The following is a 24591-nucleotide window of genomic DNA, read 5'->3' as shown; positions in this document are numbered from 1 at the left end:
ATTCCCAATCAACATATCTCATCTCCTTGGTTGCAGTGACTGATTTAAAAACAGACACAATCCAGCCTTAAGCCAATTAGGATGCACGTTTATCTGACCATACCGATTAGTACAGAGGTAGGCATATGGTCGCAGATGACGCAAATGAAAGTGAACTTCAGGATTTTGGCTCAAAATGCTCTACTTTAAGAATATGAGATTTAAGAATATATTGAGAATGCTACAGCCATTTTGTGAGCCCAGGGAGAGCTAGCATAGGGATTGAGCCAACCTAGAGGAAGGAGTGTAGAGAAAGGAATCTTGGCAATGCTGTTTGATCTGGATGCAGTTGGATTTTCTCTGAGTTGCTAAGTTATATGAATCGATAAATAACCAACCATTTATTGTTTGAGCCAGTTTCAGTTTAGTATTCAATCACTTTAAACACAGAGTGCTGATAGAACAAACATGCAAGTTAGTATCTTCTGATTTGGAAACCTTACTCAAATAAAGCAAAATTTCTATTATACATATAAAATAGCAATACAATAGCAAAATAATAACATGATCACCAAATCAGTTAAAGTACCTTCAAGGTCCAAAACTCTGTTTGCTCTGATGTGTTTTTGCTTGTTTTTTAACATTATGAGCTAGTTCATACGTAATATCATTGTCATAAAAGGGTACTGATGCAATTTCTTCTCCAATGCTAACAATGACTGAATGACTTTTAAAAGTATATAATAATCTAAATTGTAAACGAAGTAAAACTGTCACTGTTTGCAGATGGCATGATATTATATATAGAAACTCCTAAAGATGCTACCAGAAAACTACTAGAGCTCATCAATGAATTTGGTAAAGTTGCAGTATACAAAATTTATACGCAAAAATCTCTTGCATTCCTATACACTAACTAATGAAAGATCAGAAAGAGAAATTAAGGAAACAATCCCATTTATCACTGCATCAAAAAGAATAAAATACCTAGGAATAAACCTACTGAAGGAGGCAAAAGATCTGTACTCTGAAAACCAGAAGATGTTCATGAAAGAAATCAAAGATGACACAAACAGATGGAAAGATATACCATGTTCTTGGATTGGAAGAATCAACAATGTCCAAATGACTATACTACCCAAGGTAATCTACAGACTCAATGCAATCCCTATCAAATTACCAATAGCATTTTTCACAGGATGAGAACAAAACATTTTAATATTTAATATCCATACAAATTTTAATATTTGTATGGAAACACGAAAGACCCCAAAGAGCTAAAGCAATCCCGAGAAAGGAAAACGGAGCTGGAGGAATCAGAGTCCCTGACTTCAGACTATACTACAAAGCTACAGTAATCAAAACAGTATGGTCCTGGCACAAAAACAGACATATAGATCAATGGAACAGGATAGAAAGCCCAGAAATAAATCCACTCCCTTATGGTCAATTAATCTATGACAAAGGAGGCAAGAATATGCAATGGAGAAAAGACAGTCTCTTCAATAAGTGGTGTTGGGAAAACTGGACAGCTACATGTAGAAGAATGAAATTAGAACATTCTCTAACACCACACACAAAAATAAACTCAAAATGGATTAAAGACCTAAATGTAAGGCCAGATACTATAAAACTCTTAGAGGAAAACATAGGCAGAACTCTCTTTCACATAAACTGCATCAATATCTTTTTGGACCTCCTGGAGTGATGAAAATAAAAACAAAAATACATAAATGGGACCTAATTAAACTTAAAAGCTTCTGAACAGCAAAGGAAACCATAAACAAAACAAAAAGACAATGCACAGAATGAGACAAAATATTTGCAAATGAAGTGACCAACAAGGGATTAATCTCCAAAATGTACAAACAGCTTATGCAGCTCTATATCAAAAAAATAAACAATGCAATCAAAAAATGGGCAGAAGGTCTAAATAGACATTTCTTCAAATAAGACATACAGATGGCCAGAAAGCACATGAAAAGATGCTCAACATCCCTAATTATCGGAGAAATGCAAATCAAAACTACAATGAGATATCACCTCAGACTGGTCAGAATGGCCATCATCAAAAAGTCTACAAACAATAAATGCTGCAGACGGTGTGGAGAAAAAGGAACCCTCCTACACTGTTGGTGGGAATGTAAATTGGTACAACCCCTATGGAGAACAGTATGGAGGTTCCTTAAAACACTAAAAATAGAGCTATCATATGATCCAGCAATCTCACTCCCAGGCATATATCCGGAGAAAACCATAATTCAAAAAGATATATGCACTGCAACGTTCATTGCAGCACTATTTACGATAGCCAAGTCATGGAAACAGCCTAAATGTCCACTGACAGAGGAATGGATAAAGAAGATGTGGAACACATATACAATGAAATGGTACTCTGCCATCAAAAAGAATGAAATAACGCCATTTGCAGCAACATGGATGGACCTAGAGATTATCATTCTAAGTGAAGTAAGTCAGACAAAGACAAATATCATATGATATCACTCATATGTGGAATCTAAAAAAATGATACAAATGAACTTATTTGTAAAACAGAAACATACTCACAGACTTTGAAAGCAGACTTGTGGTCGTCAGGGGTGGGAAACCTGGGGGAGAGGGATAAATTAGGAGTTTGGGATTAACATATACACACTACTGTATATAAAATAGATAATCAAGAGGGACCTACTGAATAGCACAGGGAACTCTACTCAATATTCTATAATAACCTATATGGGAAAAGAGTCTATAAAAGAATGGATACATATATGTTTAATTGAATCCCTTAGGTGTACATCTGAAACTAACACAACAGTGTAAATCGACTATACTCCAATATAAAATAAAAATTAAATTTAAGAAAAGTATATAATAATCTGTTTTATAAAACAATAAAATAGACTATTTGTAAACTGTGTTTAAGGTTTTTGATAAAGTATGAAAAAGGTAAGTTTCTGAGAGAATTTATGATTGCAAATAAGTTTTATCCTCTGTCTTTTGATTTTTTAGATTAATTTATTGCATAATTTTGACCCTTTAATAAAAGTTCTTGCACTAAGCTTTTTATTTTTATCTTCAATTGTAAATTCCCCTATTGTTCTACAAAACTATGACAGAAGGACATTTCTTTAAAGATCAGCACATATACATTTCTATTCATAATTCCTGAACAAAAACATCAATTAGCAGTGTGGATAACAAGTCTTTAATACTCAATCAAACCACACTAATTTAAGGCTCTAATACAAAAGATTTTATTTTGCTTTTGTTCCTTTTTGTGGAAAAAAGTATAATTGTAGCCTTCAAAAGAGCCTGCATACTAAAATATTATTCAAGAATACCAAATTAAATTTCAAATAATCTCACAGGTAACGTAGTAAGAGTCCACATGCTAGCTTATCTATAAATTATACATTGTCTTTCATTAAAATGGATCATATACTTCTCCTCCTATCTAACCATAATCCTTCCCCCCGTGCTCTAAGTCTCATCACTTTCTCCTTTTCAGGCATCTCATGGTGATTTTTCTGTCTCTTGTCTGTATCTTCAAAATCCAAGTAACTCCCATTGGGAACAAATTGTAAAAACTCTCTGCAAAATGCCTAACACTGTAGCTGTTGTAGTTCCTTTACTCCTTTTCACTGTCAAACTTATTAACTGTTGTCTTCATTTGCTATCACCACTTCCTCTCTTGCCAATCACTCCTCAATCTACTGGAATCTGGCTTCTATGTGAATGGCTCTACAAAAGAAATCTTGCAGAGGTCACTGTTGATCTTCGTGTTACTTTTCAAGACTTACCTTATTCGACATCTTAGAAGCAGAGACATTTGCTGGCCTATCCCTGTTTAACTGAAAGACTATTTTATTTTATATCTATATATCTATATATCTATCTATCTATATATATATATCTTTATAGGAGTATAGGAGTATAATTGCTTTCCAGTGTTGTGTTAGTTTCTGTTGTACAACAAAGTGAATCAGCTATAAGTATACATATATCCCCATATCCCCTCCCTCTTGAGCCTCCCTCCCATCCTCCCTATCCCACCCCTCTAGGTCGTCACAAAGCATCGAGCTGATCTCCTTGTGCTATGCAGCAGCTTCCCACTAGCCATCCATTTTATATTTGGATTTCCCTAATGATTAGTGATACTGAGCAACTTTTCTTGCCCTTTATTGGCCATCTGTATATCTTTTTTAGATAAATGTCTATTCAAATCTTTTGCCCATTTTGAATCAGGTTGTTTTTTGTTGTTATTGTTGTTGTATAAATTCTTTGTATATTCTGAATGTATACATTATCAGATACATGATTTCCAAACATTTTCTCCCATTCCATAGGTTGCCTTTCAATGCTGTTGATCATGTCCTTTGAGGCAGAGAAGTTTTAAATTTTGATGTAGTCTAACTTGTATTTTGTTGTTGTTATTGCCTGTCCTTTTAGTGTCATATCCAAGAAATCACTGTCAAATCAAATTTCATGAATCTTTTCCCCTTCCCCTATGTTTTCTTCCAAAAGCTTTATAGTTTTAAGTTTTATGTTGAGGTCCATTTTGAATTATTTTTTTATATATTATAAAGTAAGGGTCCAACTTCATTCTTTTGCCTGTGGATATCCAGTTTTCTATAGCCCTCTTATCATAAATCAACACGAACTGGTTTTAAGTTAGGGATAGTCATGTAAGAAAAACTTGCTACTTAGATCTAACAACTTTTATGACAAAATAAGAGCATTTATGTTACTTAAAAACAAACTGGCATTAAATATCAACTCACTTCATTTAAGCTTTTCAAAGATGCATTTTACAAATATGTTCATTTTTCGAAACTTAAGGGCTTGCTATATAAAACTGATTTATTTAGAGAAGCATTCACAGGGAATACATAGGGAAATATTCAACTACTGAAATAGGGTTTTTTTTCCTGAGAAAATCTTCAGGTAGTAATTTGTTTTGGAAATTTCAAGTTTATGCATGAATTTTGGTTATCTAAAGGTACAGGCAGGAGACAGTCACTGTAGAGTCTCATAGACCAGAAAGAAAAAAAACAAAAAGAAAAAACATTTGAGGAGAAAACCTAGAAACAGTAAAGCCCTCAGAAACTTTCCCCACACTGCACCTTCCTAAAAAAAGATATCACTACTCTCAAATCAAAGGTCAAACAGATGACTCAGGTATCACTAATTTGTCTCACTTGCTTGAAACTACAAAATAGGCACCGTTTTTAAATTATTCTATCAACTTAGCATTAATGTCATTCATAAAGTTAGTTCATAATGTGGAATAAAATAACTTCCCAAGTATTAAACATTTTTAGATTATTGTGTAGCAAAAAAATTCTGATCATCAAACCAACATCTTTTTTCTTCCCATTATGCCAAATAATTAGATTATGAACTGCAACCAAAATATAAACTTCAAATATATTAAGGTAAATACTGTACATTCTTAGTTCAAAAGAATACTATTTCTTGTCAAATTAATAACCATATTATCTAACTTGAATGACTACATTGTCATACAAAGACTCTGTCACCCTTTAAAACTGTTTCTAGTCTATTCCATTTTAAATACTATCCAATATCCTTTAATAATATTAATACACCGCCAAATTACTTTCTTTGTAGAACAAAGACAAGCACTTTAAAGCTTGTAAAGTGACTAAGTCTTAATGTTGCCAAATTAAGTTAAGCAATTTAATGCAATTACTAATTGTACCAGCTTCCTTAAAAATTGTAGCAATTAGAGAAACTGTTTCACTGCCATTTATAATGCACATAAAAAACTTGGCTTAAGCAAAGTTGTTTGAGCAGGCTGGCTTTTTTCGGGGTTTGAGAGTGGGGGTGAGTGGGTGGTGCTGAATTCTAGTAGCCATTCTTGAAGTCATAGCCAAATCCAAGTTTTTGGTCACAGCTTGCATTCATCCACATCAAACAAGAGTATTTGGTATTATAAAATCAAATCTCTTCCTACCTCTGCTTTTGAGTTCATATTGTTAAAGTAGGGCACATGCTTATTCCTGCTTTATAGCCACCACTGTCAGAGTTAAGGGTAGTTCTCGCCATAGAAAAAACAATCTAAGTTCGGTTGCTTTCAGAGTTGTCCTATGCCTGGACAGGCCCGATACCACACTTGCTAACGAAAATCCAACTGTAAGTCTCCTGAACTTGTTATGAGTTAGGACGATTAGGAGATGACCCAACCCTTGGACAATTGGGCCTTGGACAATCCTTTCTCTCAAGGAATTAAGGAGACTGAAGTAGATTTTACTGGTTCTTTCCAGCATTAAATTGAATAAATAGGTCATTTTAAAAACAAAACACCTGAGTAATAAGACTTACTGATACACTGTAGTTAATCACTTCAACTCTGTAACTAGTTTTTCTATCAATAAAGTGAGGTTATTAATATGTTTTCAATTGCTTTTTCCTTGTTTTCTCAACGCCAAAACCTATGGCTGTCTTTTAAGAATATATTCATCTTTCACCTCCTCCCACTTTCATTCACTCATTCATTCAGTGACTATTTTGTTATGTCAGGTACACAGTTGAAGTAGTATACCAAGCACTAGGGATTCAAGGGTAAACAAAACGGGCATGGTCCCTGCTCTCTTGAAATCTACAGTCCATTAGAGACGGCCAATATTACAGACATATAAAATTTCAACAGTGATTTCAATAATACTAAGAGCTAAGATGCTATGAGAACATATAAACCAGGGATTTGATCTAGTCAGGGATATCAGAGGAGTCCCTTAGAAAGGGACCCTTGATGTAAACTCTATAGGATAAGTAGGCCTTAACCAAAGAAAGAAGGGAGCAGAAGTAATCCATGCAAGAGATCAGTACGAAGGCCTTACAGTGGAAGCAAACATGTTATACATGAAGAACTATAAGAAAACTCAATGTTACTAAAATGAAGGGGGCCACATAATGTACAATGAAACTGGAGAAGAAGACAGGCTCTATAGTCACAAAAGGGTTAGAATCAGGGGACCGATATGATTGAATTTGTGTTTTATAAAGATGACTGACTGCAACGTGGAGATAGATTTGAAAGGTGGCTGACGTGGTGTGTGAATTAGGAGGATATTATAGTAGTTCAGAGAAGAGAAGATTACAGGTAAATCAGAGTAGAGATAACAGTGGAGGGAAGGTAGATAGACTTTTAAAGTATTTAGATAAAATGAATAGGTTTGGGTAATGAATTGAGTATGAGGAGTATATTAGCAATAGATATATTGCTGTGTAAAAAATTACCCTAAATCTTAGCAATTTACAATAATTGTCTCATAATTTCTGTGGGTCAGGAATCAGGGTATGACTTAGCTGGGTGCCTCTGACCCAGGCTCACTGAGCCGCAATCAAGATGTTGACTAGGGATGCAGTCACCTCGAGATGCAACCAGAGAAGGAGTCACTTCCAAGCCCACTCATGTGGCTGCTGACAAATCTCAAGTCCTCGCTGACTGTTGGCCAGAGACGTCAGTTCCTTACTACCTGCACCTCTCCAAGGGGCTACTCACAACACAGCAAACTTGCTTCCTTCAGAGTGAGGATTGGGGAAGCTGGGGGATGGGAGGGGGGAAAACCAGAGCAAGCAAGAGTGAAATCAGAGTGAAAGAAGGCAAGCAAGAAGGCAATCAGACTCTTTTTGTAACCTAATCACGGAAATAACATCTCGGAACTTTTGCCATATTGTATTCATAAGAAGTGAGTCATTCGGTTCAGTCCACACACAAGGGGAGAAGATTACACAAAGGGCATGCCTACCAGAAGGTGGAGATCACTGGGGGCCATTTTAGAGGCTGCCCATTGCAGCTAGTGAGGGAGCAGGAGGCACTGTGATATTAGTGAGATTGGGAAGGATAGGAAAGGCGCATGTTTGGAGAAGTTTTGTTTTGGACATGGTGAGTTCAAAAGGACAGGTGCCTTTAATTTGATCAACAAATATGTGTTTATAAAATATCTACTATGTGTCAAGCATCACTCTAGGACATGGGAAATAATGATGAACACAGAAGTCCTCACCTTTATAGAATTTACCTTCTAATAGATGAAGACAGATGATAAACAAATAAATAAATAAATTCATATAATGATGAGGGGTAGAAAGAAAATAGCATAGGACAATGGTTCGGGTTTCTCTTCATCTGTGGTGTCAAAATACGTTCAGAGACTCAAGTATATTGTTAAAAGCCTTAGGATGTTCCCTAGATTCCTCCTGTACTCTCATTGTACTTTTTTCCTCTCATAGTATTTATCAAAGACTACTTTATATTATACTGCAAGTTATTCTTTGTGTTAGGCCCAAAAATGCTATGCCTCCCCCCAAAAGATATCTACATCTACCCCCTGGAACATGTGACTGCTTCCTTATTTGGCAAAAAAGGTCTTTGCAATGTAATTAAGGGTGTTGACATACGGAGATTACCCTGAATTATCCAAGTGGGCCCTAAATGCCATCACAACTGTCCTTTTAAGAGACACACAGAGGAAAAGACACACACAGAAGAGGAAGAGGCACTGTGTCTATGTAGGCAGAGACTGAAGAGATGCAGCCACAAGTCAAGGGATGCCAATAGCCACCAGAGATGGAAGAGGCAAAGGTCAGATTCTCCTATAAAGCCTCCAAAGGGGGTGCTACCCTGCTGACACCTTGATTTTGGATTTCCAGCCTCCAGAACTGTGAGAGAATAAATTTGTGTTGTTTTAAGCCACCCAGTTTGTGACAATTTGTTACAGCAGCCACGGGAAACTAATATACCCTCCAATGTTAATTCCTACCACTGGATCCATGGCATTTATCACAAGTTGTAATTATTTGTTTGTTCACTTCTTTACTGTACCTTGCCCCATGAATATGCAAGCTACACGAAGATGGGGGCCTTCCCTATACACCTAGCTCTTAGCATAGTGTCTAGAATATACTGCATTCCTAACAGCTATCTCTTAAATGAATGGATGGATAAATGTCCCCCATTAGATAACAAGATAGACACCATGTCTACTGACCATAAGTCCCAAAGCCCCCAGCACAGAGTCCTGCCAAAAACTGTTGTTGAACTAGGTTTGAGCTCTAGAAACCAAGTCTGAATTCTAGATATTGTACTGCAATTTACAGCTATGTGACAGCCCCACCTCTATCTTGTACACATCCAGTATTAGTGTATTCAAGGAAATTTGTTCTTTATCTTTCCTTCTTAGCCCTGACAAGGAGCAGGTCCAGAAAGCATTATTTTCTCATCCTGTACATGATCCATGGTGCCACAACCAAAAATCAACACTGCATCCTTGAGTAAATTCCTAATCAACTCACTACCTCAGTGACCTCAACTTAAAGGAGACTAACCCTTACTTCACAGGGTTGTGAACCACTTGGCCTATAGCAGGGGCTCCAGGAGTGGTACCTGACTACTGATTAACCCTGAGCCACTGACCTAACTCAGCTTTGAGCTAGGTACGAGCTCCAAACCAGCTCCATCACTTACTGGCCATGTGAGCTTAGGCAAGATATTTTACCTTTCGGAGCCACAGTTTCTTAGCCAAAAACGGACAATAATACCTACACTGTAAAAGTGGTTCAGACACAGAACCAGTTAAACTTGAGAGCACGTGGTTCAATAACGTATGTAGTTATTATTTTGGGCAAAAAAACCTTGGCTTTTTGAAGTGTGCAGTGACCTTCCTTGGGCCTTCTGAAGCAATGAAAGGGTATGGCGGACCCTATCAGTGCCTCAACGAAGCCAAGTTTGGGAACCTTGAGCGAAAGGTTCCAGGAGGGTTCCATGATTCCATGATTCCATGACTCTTTCCTTCAGCAACCTACCAGTTATCAGTGTTTACAACGAAGGGAGACCAAGCCGACGTGACAGGTTTTCTAGAAGAATCCAGCACCTGTGGTAGCTCTTAAGCCAGGTTAAGTTTAGGCTTTTTTGCAGACGCAGGTCACGACCTAGGGCGGGAGCTGGTCACAGGCTGGGCGTCCCACTCTTCGAGCGAAAGACCGTCGGTTGCCTGGGCAACGCATACGTCACTGCGTAGTCTCACGTGTCCGTCGGCGTGAAGCTCGGCCAGCGCCACGCGCAGGCGCCCCGTGGGAACCAATGGGCGCGATCGGAACGTCCGCCCCGCTCGGCCCGAACGTCCGCCCCGCTCGGCCCTCTTCCGAGCGGATTCGGGGGTGGGGCGGGGCGGGAACGCGCCAGCCTTTCTCCGGTGAGCAGGCGGGCGGTTGTTGGAGGTTCAGCGTCCGGGCACTCTGTCACGTAGGTTACGCACACGCTCAGTCCCCTGGGGCCGCCCGGAGCCCGCCCAGGCAGCTGTCCCCTCCCAGACTCCGGCGACCCGGAGGCGGGGACGCGATGGTTCGAGTCGGGGGCCCGAGGTGGAGCTGACAAAGGGCGGAGAAGAGCCTGGCCGAGTTGCGGCCGACCACGAAGCCCTTCCCCGCCCGTCGGGCCCTGGCTTCCCGCTCGCCGATTTCCAGCCGTCAGGGTCACGCTACTCTCTGGAAGCCCTGAATTCCGGTGCCCCTCAAGCCCCGGGCCCCCGGCGGGAATGTTCAAAAATGAGTACCAGGTAACCAGAAACGGCTCTCCAACCGGTCTAGCTTTGTTCTGTTGGGTGAGGTAGCTCACGTCCGGGTGAAGAGGGACCCCTCCCCCCGCCCCGCCCCAGGTAATACTGTCTTTCTCGGGGTAAGAAGGAACTAATGGATAAGTGGTCTTGACCCAAAAAGAGAAAGAAAAGAAAGCAACTGCCGTGTGGGCATATGATTTGACGTTCCCTCTCCAGCTCCGTGCTTCTCAAGGTGTAGGGATTGCCTGTGTTTCTGGCTGAAATGCAGCCTTAAACCCCAACCAGATCTCCGGAATCAGAACCTTAAGGGCACGACCCATAAACCTTGAGTTTTAACAATACTGAGGCACACTGGTAACTCAGAAGCTATTTAGCAGAGAGTGAATGAGTGAATGCATGAATGGGTTAAGCCAAGAAAGAAAATAAGCACTTTGGCCGTGTGCTGTTTTCTTTTCCCCCAAAATTGGGGGCGGGTCAGTGATTCTCAAAGGCTGTGGTACATTAAAATCATTTTCAGTACTTGTAAAAATACGGATTTCCTGAGCCTCACATCAAATAGAGTGAATCAGAATCTCTGTTGGGGCTAGTTAATTTACCTTTATAGTGCCTTTCTCCATTTGATTCTGATGCAGGTGGTCCAAATACCACACTGAGGGAAACTGCTTCTGGGTCTTCCTCAGTCACTTTGAGTATCCTAGAGGGTCTCCAAAGCGCTCCTGCTTTCCTCACTTCACTGGGCACCTCCCTGATCTTCCTTGACCCTAGTCTCCTGCCCTCCCCTCCTACCTCCACCTGAGGTTACACTCTCCATTTACAGTCTGTCTGTCTGCTATCCTAGTACTGCTGTTACGAACAATTTCGTCCCTGTGCCAGAACAGTCCTCCACTGGTCACCTCTTCGTTGCTTCTACCTTTTCACCAAATACTACCTGCCTTCTTATGAGTGCCCTCAGAGTATTCTGCAGTTCTCTTTCTTCTATTCCGTTTGATGTCATTAAATCTGTTGGAAAAATTTTAGAGAGTTTCCCTCTCTTAATATAGGTAAAATATATTGTTATGAAAAAGCCGGTGTCTACTGTGGGAAACGTGATAGCAGAAATGGGGGCGGGGGAGGTATTTTTCTATCTCACCAGGTATAAGGATCTTTCTCTTTAAAAAAAAAAAGAAAAAGCTTCCTCACATTTAAAATTCACAGTGAAATATGACCTGACCCCAGAAGCTATAGTAATTCAGTTCCACACACAGTTTGCACATAGTACTGCCTAAAGAAGACGTTAAATGTCTTAACTTCAAGTGATTACGTGTTAAAACTCAGAAGCAAAAATATCTTTATATTATTGAGAAAAAAGCAGAAAATTCTTTATGAAAGTCAGACAGATTTGCTCATGTGCTGCTTATAATTTAACAGGCCATTAAAGAAAACCATATTTACTCTCATTTCAGGTTTTCAGTTTCTTGCAATAAACTCTTCCTTAGAGACAATCATTAATTCCTCTCTTATAATTAAAGCTTATGGACACTCAGTAATGTGTTTAGTGTTTTTACATGAGCGTGTCCCTCCATGTTCCCAGGTTTACAATAGGGAACACTTAGCATGTCTATAGAAATGATTCTCTATTTTTTTGGTACATATTTTATAGATCTCCAAATTAATTTGTCTTAAATATATAAAAAGATCTTATAGGAATCCTCAAAATAAGAATCACTCCCTCTCCAAGTCCAAGCTTCTTTTATTGACCCAGTACTCAATTATTCAATTTGCCCTTTTTTTGAATAATCATTGCTGGTACTAATGAGCCCTTGCTTTGTGTAAGGTATTGAGTGTGATGGTTTATGTTTACTATCCTATGTAATCTAACAACCCATTTTACAGATAGAGAATCAAGAGGTTAAGTAACTCCAAAGTCAGATAGTTAATAAATGGCAAACCTGGTGTTGGAGCTCAGGTTAGTGTAACTAAAAAGCTTGTAGCCAGAGATAACTATCAGATTTTATTAGCCTGGCTTGAGAGTTGAGTTTAAACCCATTAGTGTGTGTTGAATAGAATATTTTGTAAGCATGAACTATACATGTGAAGTAACTGAACCTTACACTGAGAGACTGTAAGGTTTGTATGGCATGGAGTTTATTTAATGTTTATCATGCTTTTAAAAAAATTTCTTAAACCATTAATCCAAGGTGACCTGAATCAGAACAGTTTTTGCTTAGATACAATCAAGATATAAAGTAGGAGTGATAAGAGGGATAATGTTTCCTCTCAGATCTACTTAACTAACAGATGCCTGGAACAGTGGGTATAGACTATGTAGTGGATAGTATTTCCTCCTTAGCATTGTCTTTCACTTTAATTTTTAATATTTTTTTTTTCCCTAGGGAGGTGCATTTGTTGAAATCTTTAGTGCTCAGGGAAAAAATCCTGGAGCAAAATGGAAGATCCTTGGCAGTCCATCTGTGATTTGGAAAGTAAGTGTTAGAAATTAGAGCCACCTAAATCCTGGAAAGAAATGAGAGTAAAGATTATAACAAGAAGGGCTTGGTAAGATTTCAGAACCGGTTTTTCTGTTCATTCACTTCAAAACCCTTTCATGACATCATTGGCTGCAGCCCTCACAGACATGCCTCCTTGGCCGTTGAAGACTTTGGCACACAGCTCATAACCCATCTCTACATGCCAAGTCCTGCTGCTGTTTTAGGTGACTTCAGTTTCTGTGAGGAAAATCTCCAAACCCTGGGCTTCTCAGCTTCTTGATTTCTTCATCTCTAATGATGTCTTCCACTCTACTTCAGCAGCCTTTCCCACTGTCACACCTTGTACCTTATCACCAAAAATTGCAGGGCCTCTGAAGTTACTAAGTGAGAACTTGAGACATCCCTCTCTGAGTCTGATCTTCAATTCTTAATGTTGCTTGCCTAGTTACTCCCACTGTATTTGTTCTTCAACCTAATTGAGACTCTCAGGCCATTGACCATTCTACTTTTCCCCCTGTGTTTAGATTTATTTACTTACCTAGTTACCTACTTACTCACTCACTCTGTCTTCACTTTCTTTTCTCTCCAGCCCAGAATCCATGGTCCATTATTTCAGTCACTTCCCAGTCAAGACCTCGAATGCCCCTGTTCCTTGTCCTTTCATCATGCCTGCCTAGCAAACGCCAACCATTTCTGAATCCCTGGTTCTCTCTCTTTTCTGTGCCTGCATCTGGGCTTCTCAATACCTTTGGAAAAATATCTATAGTCTCTCAGATCGATAATGCTATAAATTCAGTGTTAGCAGCCCTGGAAGTTCTCCTGTTCTCTTGGTCTCTGAAATGGTTCTTTCTCCATTATCTTCAGGTTTCCAGCCACTAACTTCTTACCCCCATCCCCATCCCACACCCAAGACAGACCCTCCTCACTCATTCACCAGAAGACCTCACCCCCCATTTCACAGGGAAAACTGATGTCATCAGGTAGAAACTACCTCATCTTGCTGCTACCAGATATAAAAATCTGTATCCTTCCCTGTTCTTTCCTCTCTCTCTTGTCTCTTGTACAGTTGAGAGAAAAACACCTTTCTAGGGACTTTGTTCTATGGATAGTTTTTTTAAACTACTATTAATTGAGTGCTTACTGCTTGCCAGCCATAGGATTCAGCACATTACATGCTATATAATCCATACAATAACCTTGTATCTCACAAGGTACCCTTATGACTATATTATAGGCATAGTAAGGTTAAGTGACTTGATCAAAATTATATAGCTCTTAGATCAAAATTATATAGCTCTTACTATGAATGAAAGTTAAATGTGGCTGTGAGGGTACACAGCAGAGAGATTAGGTAAGGCTTCCCTGAGGAAATGATACTTGATTTCTGAGAACTAACTAGGCACCAGGTGGAGCTGGTAGAGAGAAGAGCATTTCAGGCAATGAGAAAAGCAGGTACAAAGTCCTTGCTTTGGAGGAGCTTAGAATTTTTAAGAAACTGCTAGAAGGCTACACAGACTAGGATTCAGAGTGAGGGAGAGTGCGAGGCAGGAGATGAGGTTTGAAAAACTGGGCAGGGGCTAGACTACACAAGGATTTGTGGCTGTGCTCAAGATTTTGGTAAGCTGTTGAAAGGTTTTAGTATATGCCCAACTTGTGTGTAGATGAAATAATACACTCTATGTGTATGTTCATTTCAAATACATAAGAGACGCTATTGTGATGGATATAATACAGTTTTATTTAAATGTTAATTCTTAGCAGCCATTAGTTACATTAGTATTTCTTAACATATACAAAAAGGAAGAGTGGGAGGATCTATGAAATATTTTATTGTGAAAAAGGAGTCTTTATACTTAAAGATTGGAAATTTGCTCCAGGATAAAAAAATAACCATTTACATTAGCACTTTGACTGATGGAAATTAGACTCTCATGTGTAAGTTTTTCATTTCCAAGCTTGTTTTGTTTCTGTTCATTTTTTAGGTAAGCTTAGTTGTAACACTTTAATTTGTACTGATTTTAAGTAAGTGATGTATAGCACTTCAAGTTAGAGGACTAGTAAAATAAGGCACTGATTAATTCCATATGAGCCATGGCTTGAAACCAAGGAACTTCCAAACTGGATACAACATAGATTAGGTGGTTTATTGTACTGTTAACAGAAAGTGATGTTCAGCCTATGCTATTAGACAGACATACATAGATTAAAGGAGGGAAAGGGTAACTAAACTCTGGAAACTTTAAATTAGTAACTTGGGAATCCCTGAAGTTGGAGAACTTTTTATCATTTGGAGGAAGAGTGTCTTGATATAGTAGAGAATTTGCCAAGTGGCTAAGGGTGGCTTCTATTTTCCAGTTCCCAGCAACCCTCAGTGTAAGAGTATCATCAAGGCCTGAGCTTATTTTAAGTCATTTCAGTGTGGGGCTTTTTCTGTGGGCTTGCTTCTCCAATTTTATAATAAAAGTCAAATAAAATATGCAGTTACCACTGTTTTCATTTTTGTTCTGTAGGAATTTGATAAAGAAGTTAAAAGTTTTGTGTTTGTCCTGGAAGGAAGCAGCCAAACAAATAAAATTCAGTTACCAAAGGAGAATAAGCAAATCCGTAAGTAAGACTTTTAATGTTGAAGCTTAACATTTGATGCTTAAAGTTATGCTTTTAAGTCTCATAAACAGGCCTATTAGTTTGACTTTTACTGGCATCTGTCAATGTAAAGTAATAAGATTTTTTTTAATTCAGAGAGTAACTTTATGCCAGGCTTTTGAAAAGAGATTCTGCTTCATTGTTTATTAGAAATTTACTTGTATGTTAAAGAAGATTTAGAAGATTATTCAATTAATTAGACTAGTAATGATATTTATTAAGCACTTGCTGCGTGCCAGTGACTTTCTAAGCATTTCATATTTTTAAATTCTTTTAATCCTCACAATAGCTCTTTTACAGATGAACACACTGAGGTTGGTTCCTCATCAAGAGACCATGAGTTCCTAAATTATTGTAAATCAATTTGTGAGAAAAAAATTTATGTAAAATACTATATAAGGCATTATTTAGTAAGATATCAACTTATATACCTTTAGAAATATTAGTATCTAATGAGTAAAGATATGAATATGTGATTTAACAAAAACCCCAAAAATAGACTTCAATTCTTATCTACTTTGGAAATGAGGATCAGAGGTTTAAAGCAGAAGGAACCCTGAGGGATCACTTAAATTTATGATCAGAAGCCCAGTTATTGGCTACACTGGGGTTAAAATTCAAGACTCTGCCACCAAATTAGGCTTTGTGTACACTGATGTGATTTAAGAAATGTAATTTATCAAAATGCTTAATCATATTTTCATTAACTTTATCCTATATTTAACTATTGTGATTTAGCAAATGTAGGTAACCAGCTGTTTTTTTACATTCATTCTTTACTTCTTCATTCATTAAGAACATTAATTGAATACCTATTGTGTACCAGGGACTATGAAAAGACCTATTCTTGGTATCTGATTTTCTCATTTTAATTCAGTTTTCTAAACTTTTATAGGCTGTGTGTTTTATCTGCTATTTCAAGCTACTACATGCATATTTTAGATTTCTAAGACATAAACCAAACCATAGAAATTATAGATGGAAGATGATTTATTTTAAAGTGGTATCTTTCTAAATAAAATAAGAAACAGAACCTCAAAGAGAAGGGATAATCATTGTTAAAATAATTTTTTAAAATTTACTACCATTTTAAAATCATGATTTCCTCGTAGTTTGCATTTTTTAATAGCAAAGATATTTTTCATTTCTGCGTAAATTTGTACTGATATATAAAGTGAACTAAGATGAGCCATGGAAACATGTCTGAAACTGGAGGTTATTCTTTAACAGGAAACATGGTCCATCTTTTTTAAGAATATTGACTTTGTAAAATAGACACATTTGATTTACAGGAACATGACTTTATGCTAAACCAGTGTTCTTTTGTTTTTTCTTACTGTTGGCCTCTCCTTCCATGTGATGCCTTCAGCATCTATGCATATGATGTTACTGACAAAATCAAATCACTTCTAGTAACGTTTCTCAGTTGGCTCTGAGAAAGATTTCTCCTCTACCAAAGGCTCAGTGATTAAAGACAAGCTCCCCTTTCCCACTTTTATCTAAGTTATTTTTTAGAAATAAAACAAATTTAATGTGTTATAATTGTTTTTAAAAATGGAGAGATGATAATTTTAATTGGAAGAAAGGGAAGAATCTTTTAATGTATTTCTTGTACGATGCCCTGTAATTAAAAATTAATCTGGGGCTTCCCTGGTGGCGCAGTGGTTGAGAATCTGCCTGCCAGTGCAGGGGACACGGGTTCGAGCCCTGGTCTGGGAAGATCCCACATGCCGTGGAGCAACTGGGCCCGTGAGCCACAACTACTGAGCCTGCGCGTCTGGAGCCTGTGCTCCGCAACAAGAGAGGCCGCGACAGTGAGAGGCCCGCGCACCGCGATGAAGAGTGGCCCCCGCTCGCCGCAACTAGAGAAAGCCCTCGCACAGAAACAAAGACCCAACACATCCAAAAATTTTTTAAAAATTAATTAATTAAAAAAAAAAAACAAACCTCTCATAAGCCATTAAAAAAAAAAAATTAATCTGGCTTTTCAGTAGCATGTGCAGCCCTGTAACAAATGAAACAGTTTAATAGTCCTGCACCAATGTTTTTAGGATTATTTGGAATCTTTTTTTTTTTTTTTGACCTCTGTGTTTTGTTTTGTTTTGTTTTGTTGTAATTTATTTTTATTTTTATTTATTTATGGCTGTATTGGGTCTTCGTTTCTGTGCGAGGGCTTTCTCTAGTTGTGGCAAGCGGGGGCCACTCTTCATCGCAGTGCGCGGGCCTCTCACTATCGTGGCCTCTCTTGTTGCGGAGTACAGGCTCCAGACGCGCAGGCTCAGTAATTGTGGCTCACGGGCCCAGTTGCTCCACGGCATGTGGGATCTTCCCAGACCAGGGCTCGAGCCCGTGTCCCCTGCATTGGCAGGCAGATTCTCAACCACTGCGCCACCAGGGAAGCCCCAGAATTTTTGATAATGGGAATTTATAGTTATTTTCACTTGTATAAAATGACCTTCTATGTGACATTGTTATGGTTAAATTTAAATTTAATGGCATGCCTTGAATAGAGAATTGGCTTTCTGTTAACATTTCTAAATTAAGTTCAATTACCATTATGTATTCCTATTTTAAGAGTAAACATCCACTTTATTTATGCCAACTTGACATTAGGTACCTCGTATGTGTTTCCTACTATATTAAGTACCGTGAAGAAAGTCTCATAGTGAAATTCAATATTTTTAACTTTTCATTTTAAATAGTAATATTTCTGAATTATATTTGAGCATCTCTAAATATGTCAAAGTTTTTTTTTAAACTCAGCATCTGATCAAATAAAGGAAGGTGTGATATTGATTATCAGGTTGTGTACTTCTCCAGGGCAGGACTCTTGCATCATCTACTTTGTACCCCTAACTTAGTGTGTCATATATAGTTGGCGTTTAGTAATTTGGTTAAACTTGCCGTACTAAGAAACTATAACAATTTAGGTTATAATTTCTACTGGTAACCATTTGGCCTTGATAATGAGACTTGTAAATCATTAGCAATTTAAATAAATAAATCCATGTTGCTATTAATGCTGGAACATGTTATATAGAGTTGCCTATATGAGAAGAAGCTCTGTTACATGTAAACATCTTATCATTTGGATGGTCTGTCCAGGGACTTTCTGTGTGAGGCTCATGTTTGAAACCGTTGTTTTCTCTGCCTGTGGCATCTGAATCAAATGGTGTGTCTCTCGGGATCAGCATCCCTGAAGCCCTGTGTTGATCTAAGTTTCAGCTGCTCTGGTGGATGAGGTCATCTTTATGAGGTTCCTCTCAGCCTCCCCCTGCCCCAACTTTTGGTATTTCTTTTTTAAATAAACTCATTATAACTTCCTGTTTCTAAAATCCTTCAGTGGCTTTGACTTCACTATTCTACTGATACTGCTCTTGTCACGGTCACTAGTACTCTCTCTATTCCTGAATCCAGTGGCCAGTTTCCAGCCCTCATCTTGCTTAACTTAGCAGCTGCATTGACAAAGGTGACACACTCCTCCTTGATATAGTGCTTTCTTCACTCATCTTCCAGGATGCCCATACTCGTAGTTTTTTTTCTCCTGCTTCGCTGGTCTTTCTTCTTAGTCTCCTTTCATGGTTCTTCCTCTTCTCCCCAACACAACTTAATGCTGCAATGCCTCTGGACTCAGTCCTTGACCTTCTTGACCTTGAACTACATTTACTCCTTTGGTTTTGGGCTCTAGTCTCATGGCTTTAAATATCATCTCTGCTGTATACCTGCTTACATTTCCATCTCTGACTTTTGTCCCAAACTCCAGATTTGTATATTCAGTTGCTTAGTTGACATTTATACTTGGCCAGTTTTACCCTAGAAATTTTTCTTCCTCCTCCTGCATACTGCCCCATCTCAGTTGTTAGCAATTTGTCTTTCAGTTGCTCAGACCAAAAACTCTTAAATCAGCTTGATTTTTCCTTTTTTTCATCTAGGAAGTCTTATTGGCTCTATCTTTAAGTTAGATTTAGAGTCTGACTACTTCTTGCCACCTCCCTGCTACCACGCTGGTCCAAGCCACTATTATCTCATGCTTGGATTATTGCAGTAGTCTTCTAATTAGTCTCCCTGTTTCTGACTTGCCTCCCTACAGTCTGTTGTCAACTTAGCAGCCACAGTGATTCTGCTGAAAATACTCCATCTCTCTCAGGGTAAAACCCAAAAATCTTTAGGACCCTGTGGTATCTGCTGCCCTCTTAACTCTCTTTACTTAACTTTAACTTTACCTCGTATTACTCTTTCCTTTTTCACTCTGCTCAAACCATACAGGTCTCCTTGCTCTTTTCAACCATAGCCTGGTACCTTAGCACCTTAGCCCTTGTGCACAAGCTGTACCCTCTACCTAGGGCTTTTTTTCCCAAATAGCTACATGGCTCACTCTCTCCCCTTCTTCAGGCCTTTACCAAATAAAACGTCACCTTCTCAGTAAGGACCCATCCTGACCTATACTTAAATTACAACCTGTGCTTTGTATCCTTTCCCCATTCTTAATCCCCTTTACCCCGCTTTCCCTTTTCCTATAGTAATTATCGCCATTTAACATGCTGTTTGTGTTCTTTTATTGTTTTTTCATCATCACCAGAAACTAAGGCCTACCAGCACAGAAATTTAGTCTATTTTGTTCACCTAGAACAGTGCCTGACACGTAGTAGACATATAGTAAATCTTTGTTGAGTAAATGAGTGAATGGATGAGTGGCTTTCCATTGATTTTAGGATGACCTGTATCCTTCACGTGGCTTTCAAGGCCCCGCGTAATTGAGTTCCTGGCTATTTGCCAGACTTATCCCCTGCTACTTTTCCCCTTCTGTCTCTCCTACCAGTCCTTTAGGCCTTTAAGTTCATGCGATCTACTATAGCCTCTTCCATCACATGATGAAGTATTCCCTCTCCCTGCAGTATTTATTCCTCTCCTCTACCCCTGTCTTCCTTGCCCAGTCAATCCCTGCTGTTCTTCCCAGCTGAATTCCAATGTTCCTTCTTCAAGAAAACCTTCACTCATCGTCCTCTTCCTTTCAAGGACCCAGGATTATATGCTTTCATAGCACCCTGACTTTCTCCTTCATGGAACTAGTATATAAGTTCTAAGAGGGAAGAGACCATGCCTGTCTTTTTCACTACAAAAGCTTCAACACTGAGTCTTGCATATAGTATATGTTCAGTGAATCTTTATTAAATGATAGATCTAATTTAATCTACACAAATGATTCTGTGAGGGGTAAACCTAAATTATCAACTCAGTTTTACATATGAAGAATAAAAAGGCCCAAGCAGGTTTTCTGATTTGCCCAAGGTATATGGAATAACCCATAATGAAGGGATAATTGTTTTCTGTGTTGCAGTGGGAAAGGTGCACTTTAGTGTGCTGTTTGTGCTAGGGCTGCAATAGAACCAGGATATATCTTCAGTCATGATTTATCAGGTCACTTATAAAGGATTACTGTACTGTGGTCTAGTCCCAGCTCTTTGGACAGTGTAACACTTGCAAAATGTATATTGAGGTATATATACAACTGTCATTTGCTGTAATGAAACAACTGTAAAAACCACTGTTTAAAAATCTAATGGTGTTTTACCAGATAAATGTGTCTTAAAATATTCAAAAGAAGAAAGGATCTGACCCCTTAAAAGATAGAGGTAGTTTTTGTCTCAGACAGAGAACAGATTATAAAACTGCAGAAACCTGGATATTTCAGTAAAAAGAGTGAATTTTTATGAATTTTATGTACTTGATGGGCTTTTTTGACTAACAATAGTTCCACATTCAGCATTTTAAATACAGATTTTAAATTCAGATTTTAAATATAATGTAGACATGAGGAGTAAGTTTAGATTTACTAGGCCACTGGGAAGAAAATGTTACTGTAGAGTTTATTTAGCATTTCTGACACACAGGATCAGTGTATGTCAAATGTTATTAATGTTCTTTTTTCTTTGTCAGATCATCACCATATGGTATTGTACTTCTTTTAATCTTAGAAGTGAAGCCTTTTGGAAACTAGGGCTTCTGTACGTGAGAGAGTTGAGTTACAAAGCTCTCTTTTTGAGGGCAAGCATGTTTCATATCTAAAAGTGTTCATACAAAAATGCCCTATATGTGTAGCTCTTTGTGTTTGAAGAGAACAGTGCTGATTCAGTAAGATTTGTGACATAAATTAGGGACCTTTTGTAAAGGTTGATTTCATTTATCCCAGTGCTCTCTCAGCTCTATTTATGGGGGCCTTTGTGCAATGGAAAAATACTGTAAGTCCAATCAATGGAAGATGCAAGAGAGAGATTGATTAATGGTGGTTTATTTAAGTTGGCCTCATTTTGGTATCTCATTTTGGTTTTGTAATCCAGAACTCTGGTTGTCTTGTTGGCTTTTCCCATAAATATGGTAGAATCTGATTCCTAGAGAATTTTCTAAGTTCAGAGGCTGTTACCCGTATTTCCATTATGTTGCTTACTCTGCTGATGGCTCTTTGCAGCCGTTTATAAGCTTAGTATTTTAAGTAAAAGTTATCTTTGTGTGTTTGATTTTTAAAATGTTAAGCACATTCGGTCAAAGATGGTTTTGTTTAGAAACTAGATTTGGGGTAAAATATAGGAACTATTTAAGTTGTTCAGGAATGTTGTAAAACATTTTACCATAGGAATTCTAAACCAGAAGATCTTTATATATAGACTACCCAAACATGTATTGTTACTTTAAAAGACTTAAACTTGTTAAGTCTACTAAGTTGGAATAAACAGAAAATAACGTGCATGTTAGACCAGTTGCCTTCCTTGAGGCCTTTCTCCACATATTGGCCTGTACTGTTAGATTTGTAGGAGAGGTTCACAGATATATCGACATTTCCATTTCCTACCCAGTGTCTCACATTGGGAAAAAAGTTCCTAGAAGTCACGTTTTAGGAGGAAGTGATACTAAAACGTTCATTAAGAGCATCATAATTGAGAGATCAAGCAAAAGTTCAAAAGCTAAGAGGAAGGGAATTAAGTGTATGGGTCTGAAGAGGTATACGAAATCAGTTGATTTTTGAAGCAGTTGTAGACTTCAGTTATCAAAAGTACCATAGGTCTTTCTCCAAATATTTTTTTAATCCAGGTGAAGCTGGTCATGGGGAATAAAAACTATCAGTTCTTAATTTGTGAGCATTAAATTAATCAAAAATATGTTACATTAACAAAAGGTATTATAACTGAAAATATGTTCCTCCATCCATCTCATTTTAGACACATTTAAAACTGTATGAACTAGATATGGCTTATCAAACCTTCAGCTGTAGTTGTCATAATTAGAACTGTTTTTTTGATCAGTTGTTTTTCGTTAAGTTGTTAAGTACAGTTAAAATTGTCAGTGGGGCTTCCCTGGTGGCACAGTGGTTGAGAATCTGCCTGCCAATGCAGGGGACACGGGTTCGAGCCCTGGTCTGGGAAGATCCCACGTGCCACGGAGCAACTGGGCCCGTGAGCCACAATTACTGAGCCTGCGCGTCTGGAGCCTGTGCTCCGCAACAAGAGAGGCCGCGATGGTGAGAGGCCCGCGCACCGCGATGAAGAGTGGTCCCCACTTGCCGCAACTAGAGAAAGCCCTCACACAGAAACGAAGACTCAACACAGTCATAAATAAATAAATAAAAGAACGTGAATTTCTTTAAAAAAAAAAAAAAAGCAAACTGGGATTCATTTCAGTAACAGTCAAGTGGTCTTAGTTTGCATTCAATTGAAAAAAAAAATTGTCAGTGAATAAAAGTAATTGCCACATGCTTTTATGACCGCCTTAATGAGAGTCCATAGTTCAATTTTATATGTGTCTATTGAATGTGTGCACTTTCTTGCAACCTAATAAAAATAGTAAATAAAAAATTATTATTTTGTAAATTTTCATAAAAATTTCACCAAGCCCGCAGATGGGACTTTAAAAGACAGCATTTGTTGTTAGAGTTTGATTTGAGTTCATCATTTTTTTTGCTTTTATAATGAGGTTGTAACTCAGGGGTAGTGCTGTTGCAGTTCTGTGTATTAGAACTGATAAAAGCTGAAATGATAGAAGCTTCAGCTTGTTGATGGCATGTGATTGTTTTGTTTATATGTACATATAAATGGTTTGGACATATAAATGTATATTTTCCCCCTCTCATTTTAGTCGGACTGATCCAGAGGTTTCTTGTACTTCAGATTTACATACCCCTGGGACAAGACTTCTCCACCGAATTGCTGTAAGATATACAGAATTTCTTTCAATGTTTTATGTGTATTAGACATTTGATCATTTGAAGCAGTACGAAGAGTCATTAATTATAAGTGGCAGTTTTTTCATTAAAGAGCAGTGACTTATCAAGTCGACATGAAGTAATTAAACTAATTTAATGGTATTTCTCAGATATACTGTAGTCTGGCATTTCCCTAAGGGCAGAAAGCAAATTTCATCTGTTTTAAGAAAATATCAAAGGATTCTGAATTTGACAATAAAGAGCCTATAATTTGAAGAAAAAAATAATCCAGAAGTTTGAGATTTTATAGTTCAAATGAGGGGTGATGTTATGTTTTGTACTGTCTGCTATTGGAAACTGTGTTTGGTTTTAAATTAATTGAAATACCTCATTTTAATGTTATTTATTTTTTATTTTTTAAATTTTATTGCAGTATAGTTGATTTACAGTGTTGTGTTAGTTTCAGGTGTATAGCAAAGTGATTCAGTTATACATATACATATATTCATTCTTTTTCAGAATCTTTACCCATGTACGTTATTACAGAATATTGAATTGAGTTCCCTGTGCTATACAGTAGGTCCTTGTTGGTTATGTATTTTAGATATAGTAGTGTGTGTGTATGTTAATCCCAAGCTCCTAATTTATCCCTCCCTCCCACGTTTCCCCTTTGGTAACCATAAATTTGTTTTTGAAACCAGTGAGTCTGTTTCTGTTTTGC

At 37.9% G+C, this 24591-nt stretch overlaps 2 protein-coding genes across 25 annotated transcripts in view; one reads left to right on the top strand and one right to left on the bottom strand.

Annotated features, from left to right (window-relative positions):
* LOC309637522 (uncharacterized protein) overlaps positions 1-9922 on the bottom strand; it is a 759578-nt gene extending 749656 nt beyond the window's left edge. For all 6 annotated transcript variants that reach the window (XR_014250578.1, XM_082412431.1, XM_082412430.1 and 3 more), the window contains exons 1-2: positions 9814-9922; positions 2548-2588 (exon numbers count right to left, since the gene is read on the bottom strand). The gene's annotated coding sequence lies outside the window, so the exon portion shown is untranslated. The remainder of the gene's footprint in view (positions 1-2547; positions 2589-9813) is intronic.
* Positions 9923-10001: 79 nt separating this feature from the next.
* The window catches only part of CFAP20DC (CFAP20 domain containing), a 303119-nt gene continuing 288529 nt past the window's right edge, over positions 10002-24591 (top strand). For 16 of the 19 annotated variants that reach the window (XR_014250542.1, XR_014250543.1, XR_014250544.1 and 13 more), the window contains exons 1-4: positions 10002-10252; positions 12938-13027; positions 15544-15637; positions 23804-23876. Coding sequence is in view for 15 of the 19 variants with exons in the window: in XM_082412150.1 (XP_082268276.1) it covers positions 10091-10252; positions 12938-13027; positions 15544-15637; positions 23804-23876 (419 nt within the window). In the remaining 4 variants the exon portion in view is untranslated. Of the gene's footprint in view, positions 10566-12937; positions 13028-15543; positions 15638-23803; positions 23877-24591 lie in introns of all 19 variants that reach the window. The other 3 variants (XM_082412158.1, XM_082412160.1, XM_082412149.1) reach the window with 3 other exon arrangements.

Source organism: Balaenoptera physalus (assembly GCF_965194825.1).
Source record: "Balaenoptera physalus genome assembly, chromosome: 11".
NCBI lineage: Eukaryota > Metazoa > Chordata > Mammalia > Artiodactyla > Balaenopteridae > Balaenoptera > Balaenoptera physalus.
The sequence above is the reverse complement of the archived record's forward strand: the minus strand, read 5'-3'. Positions and strand labels throughout refer to the sequence as shown.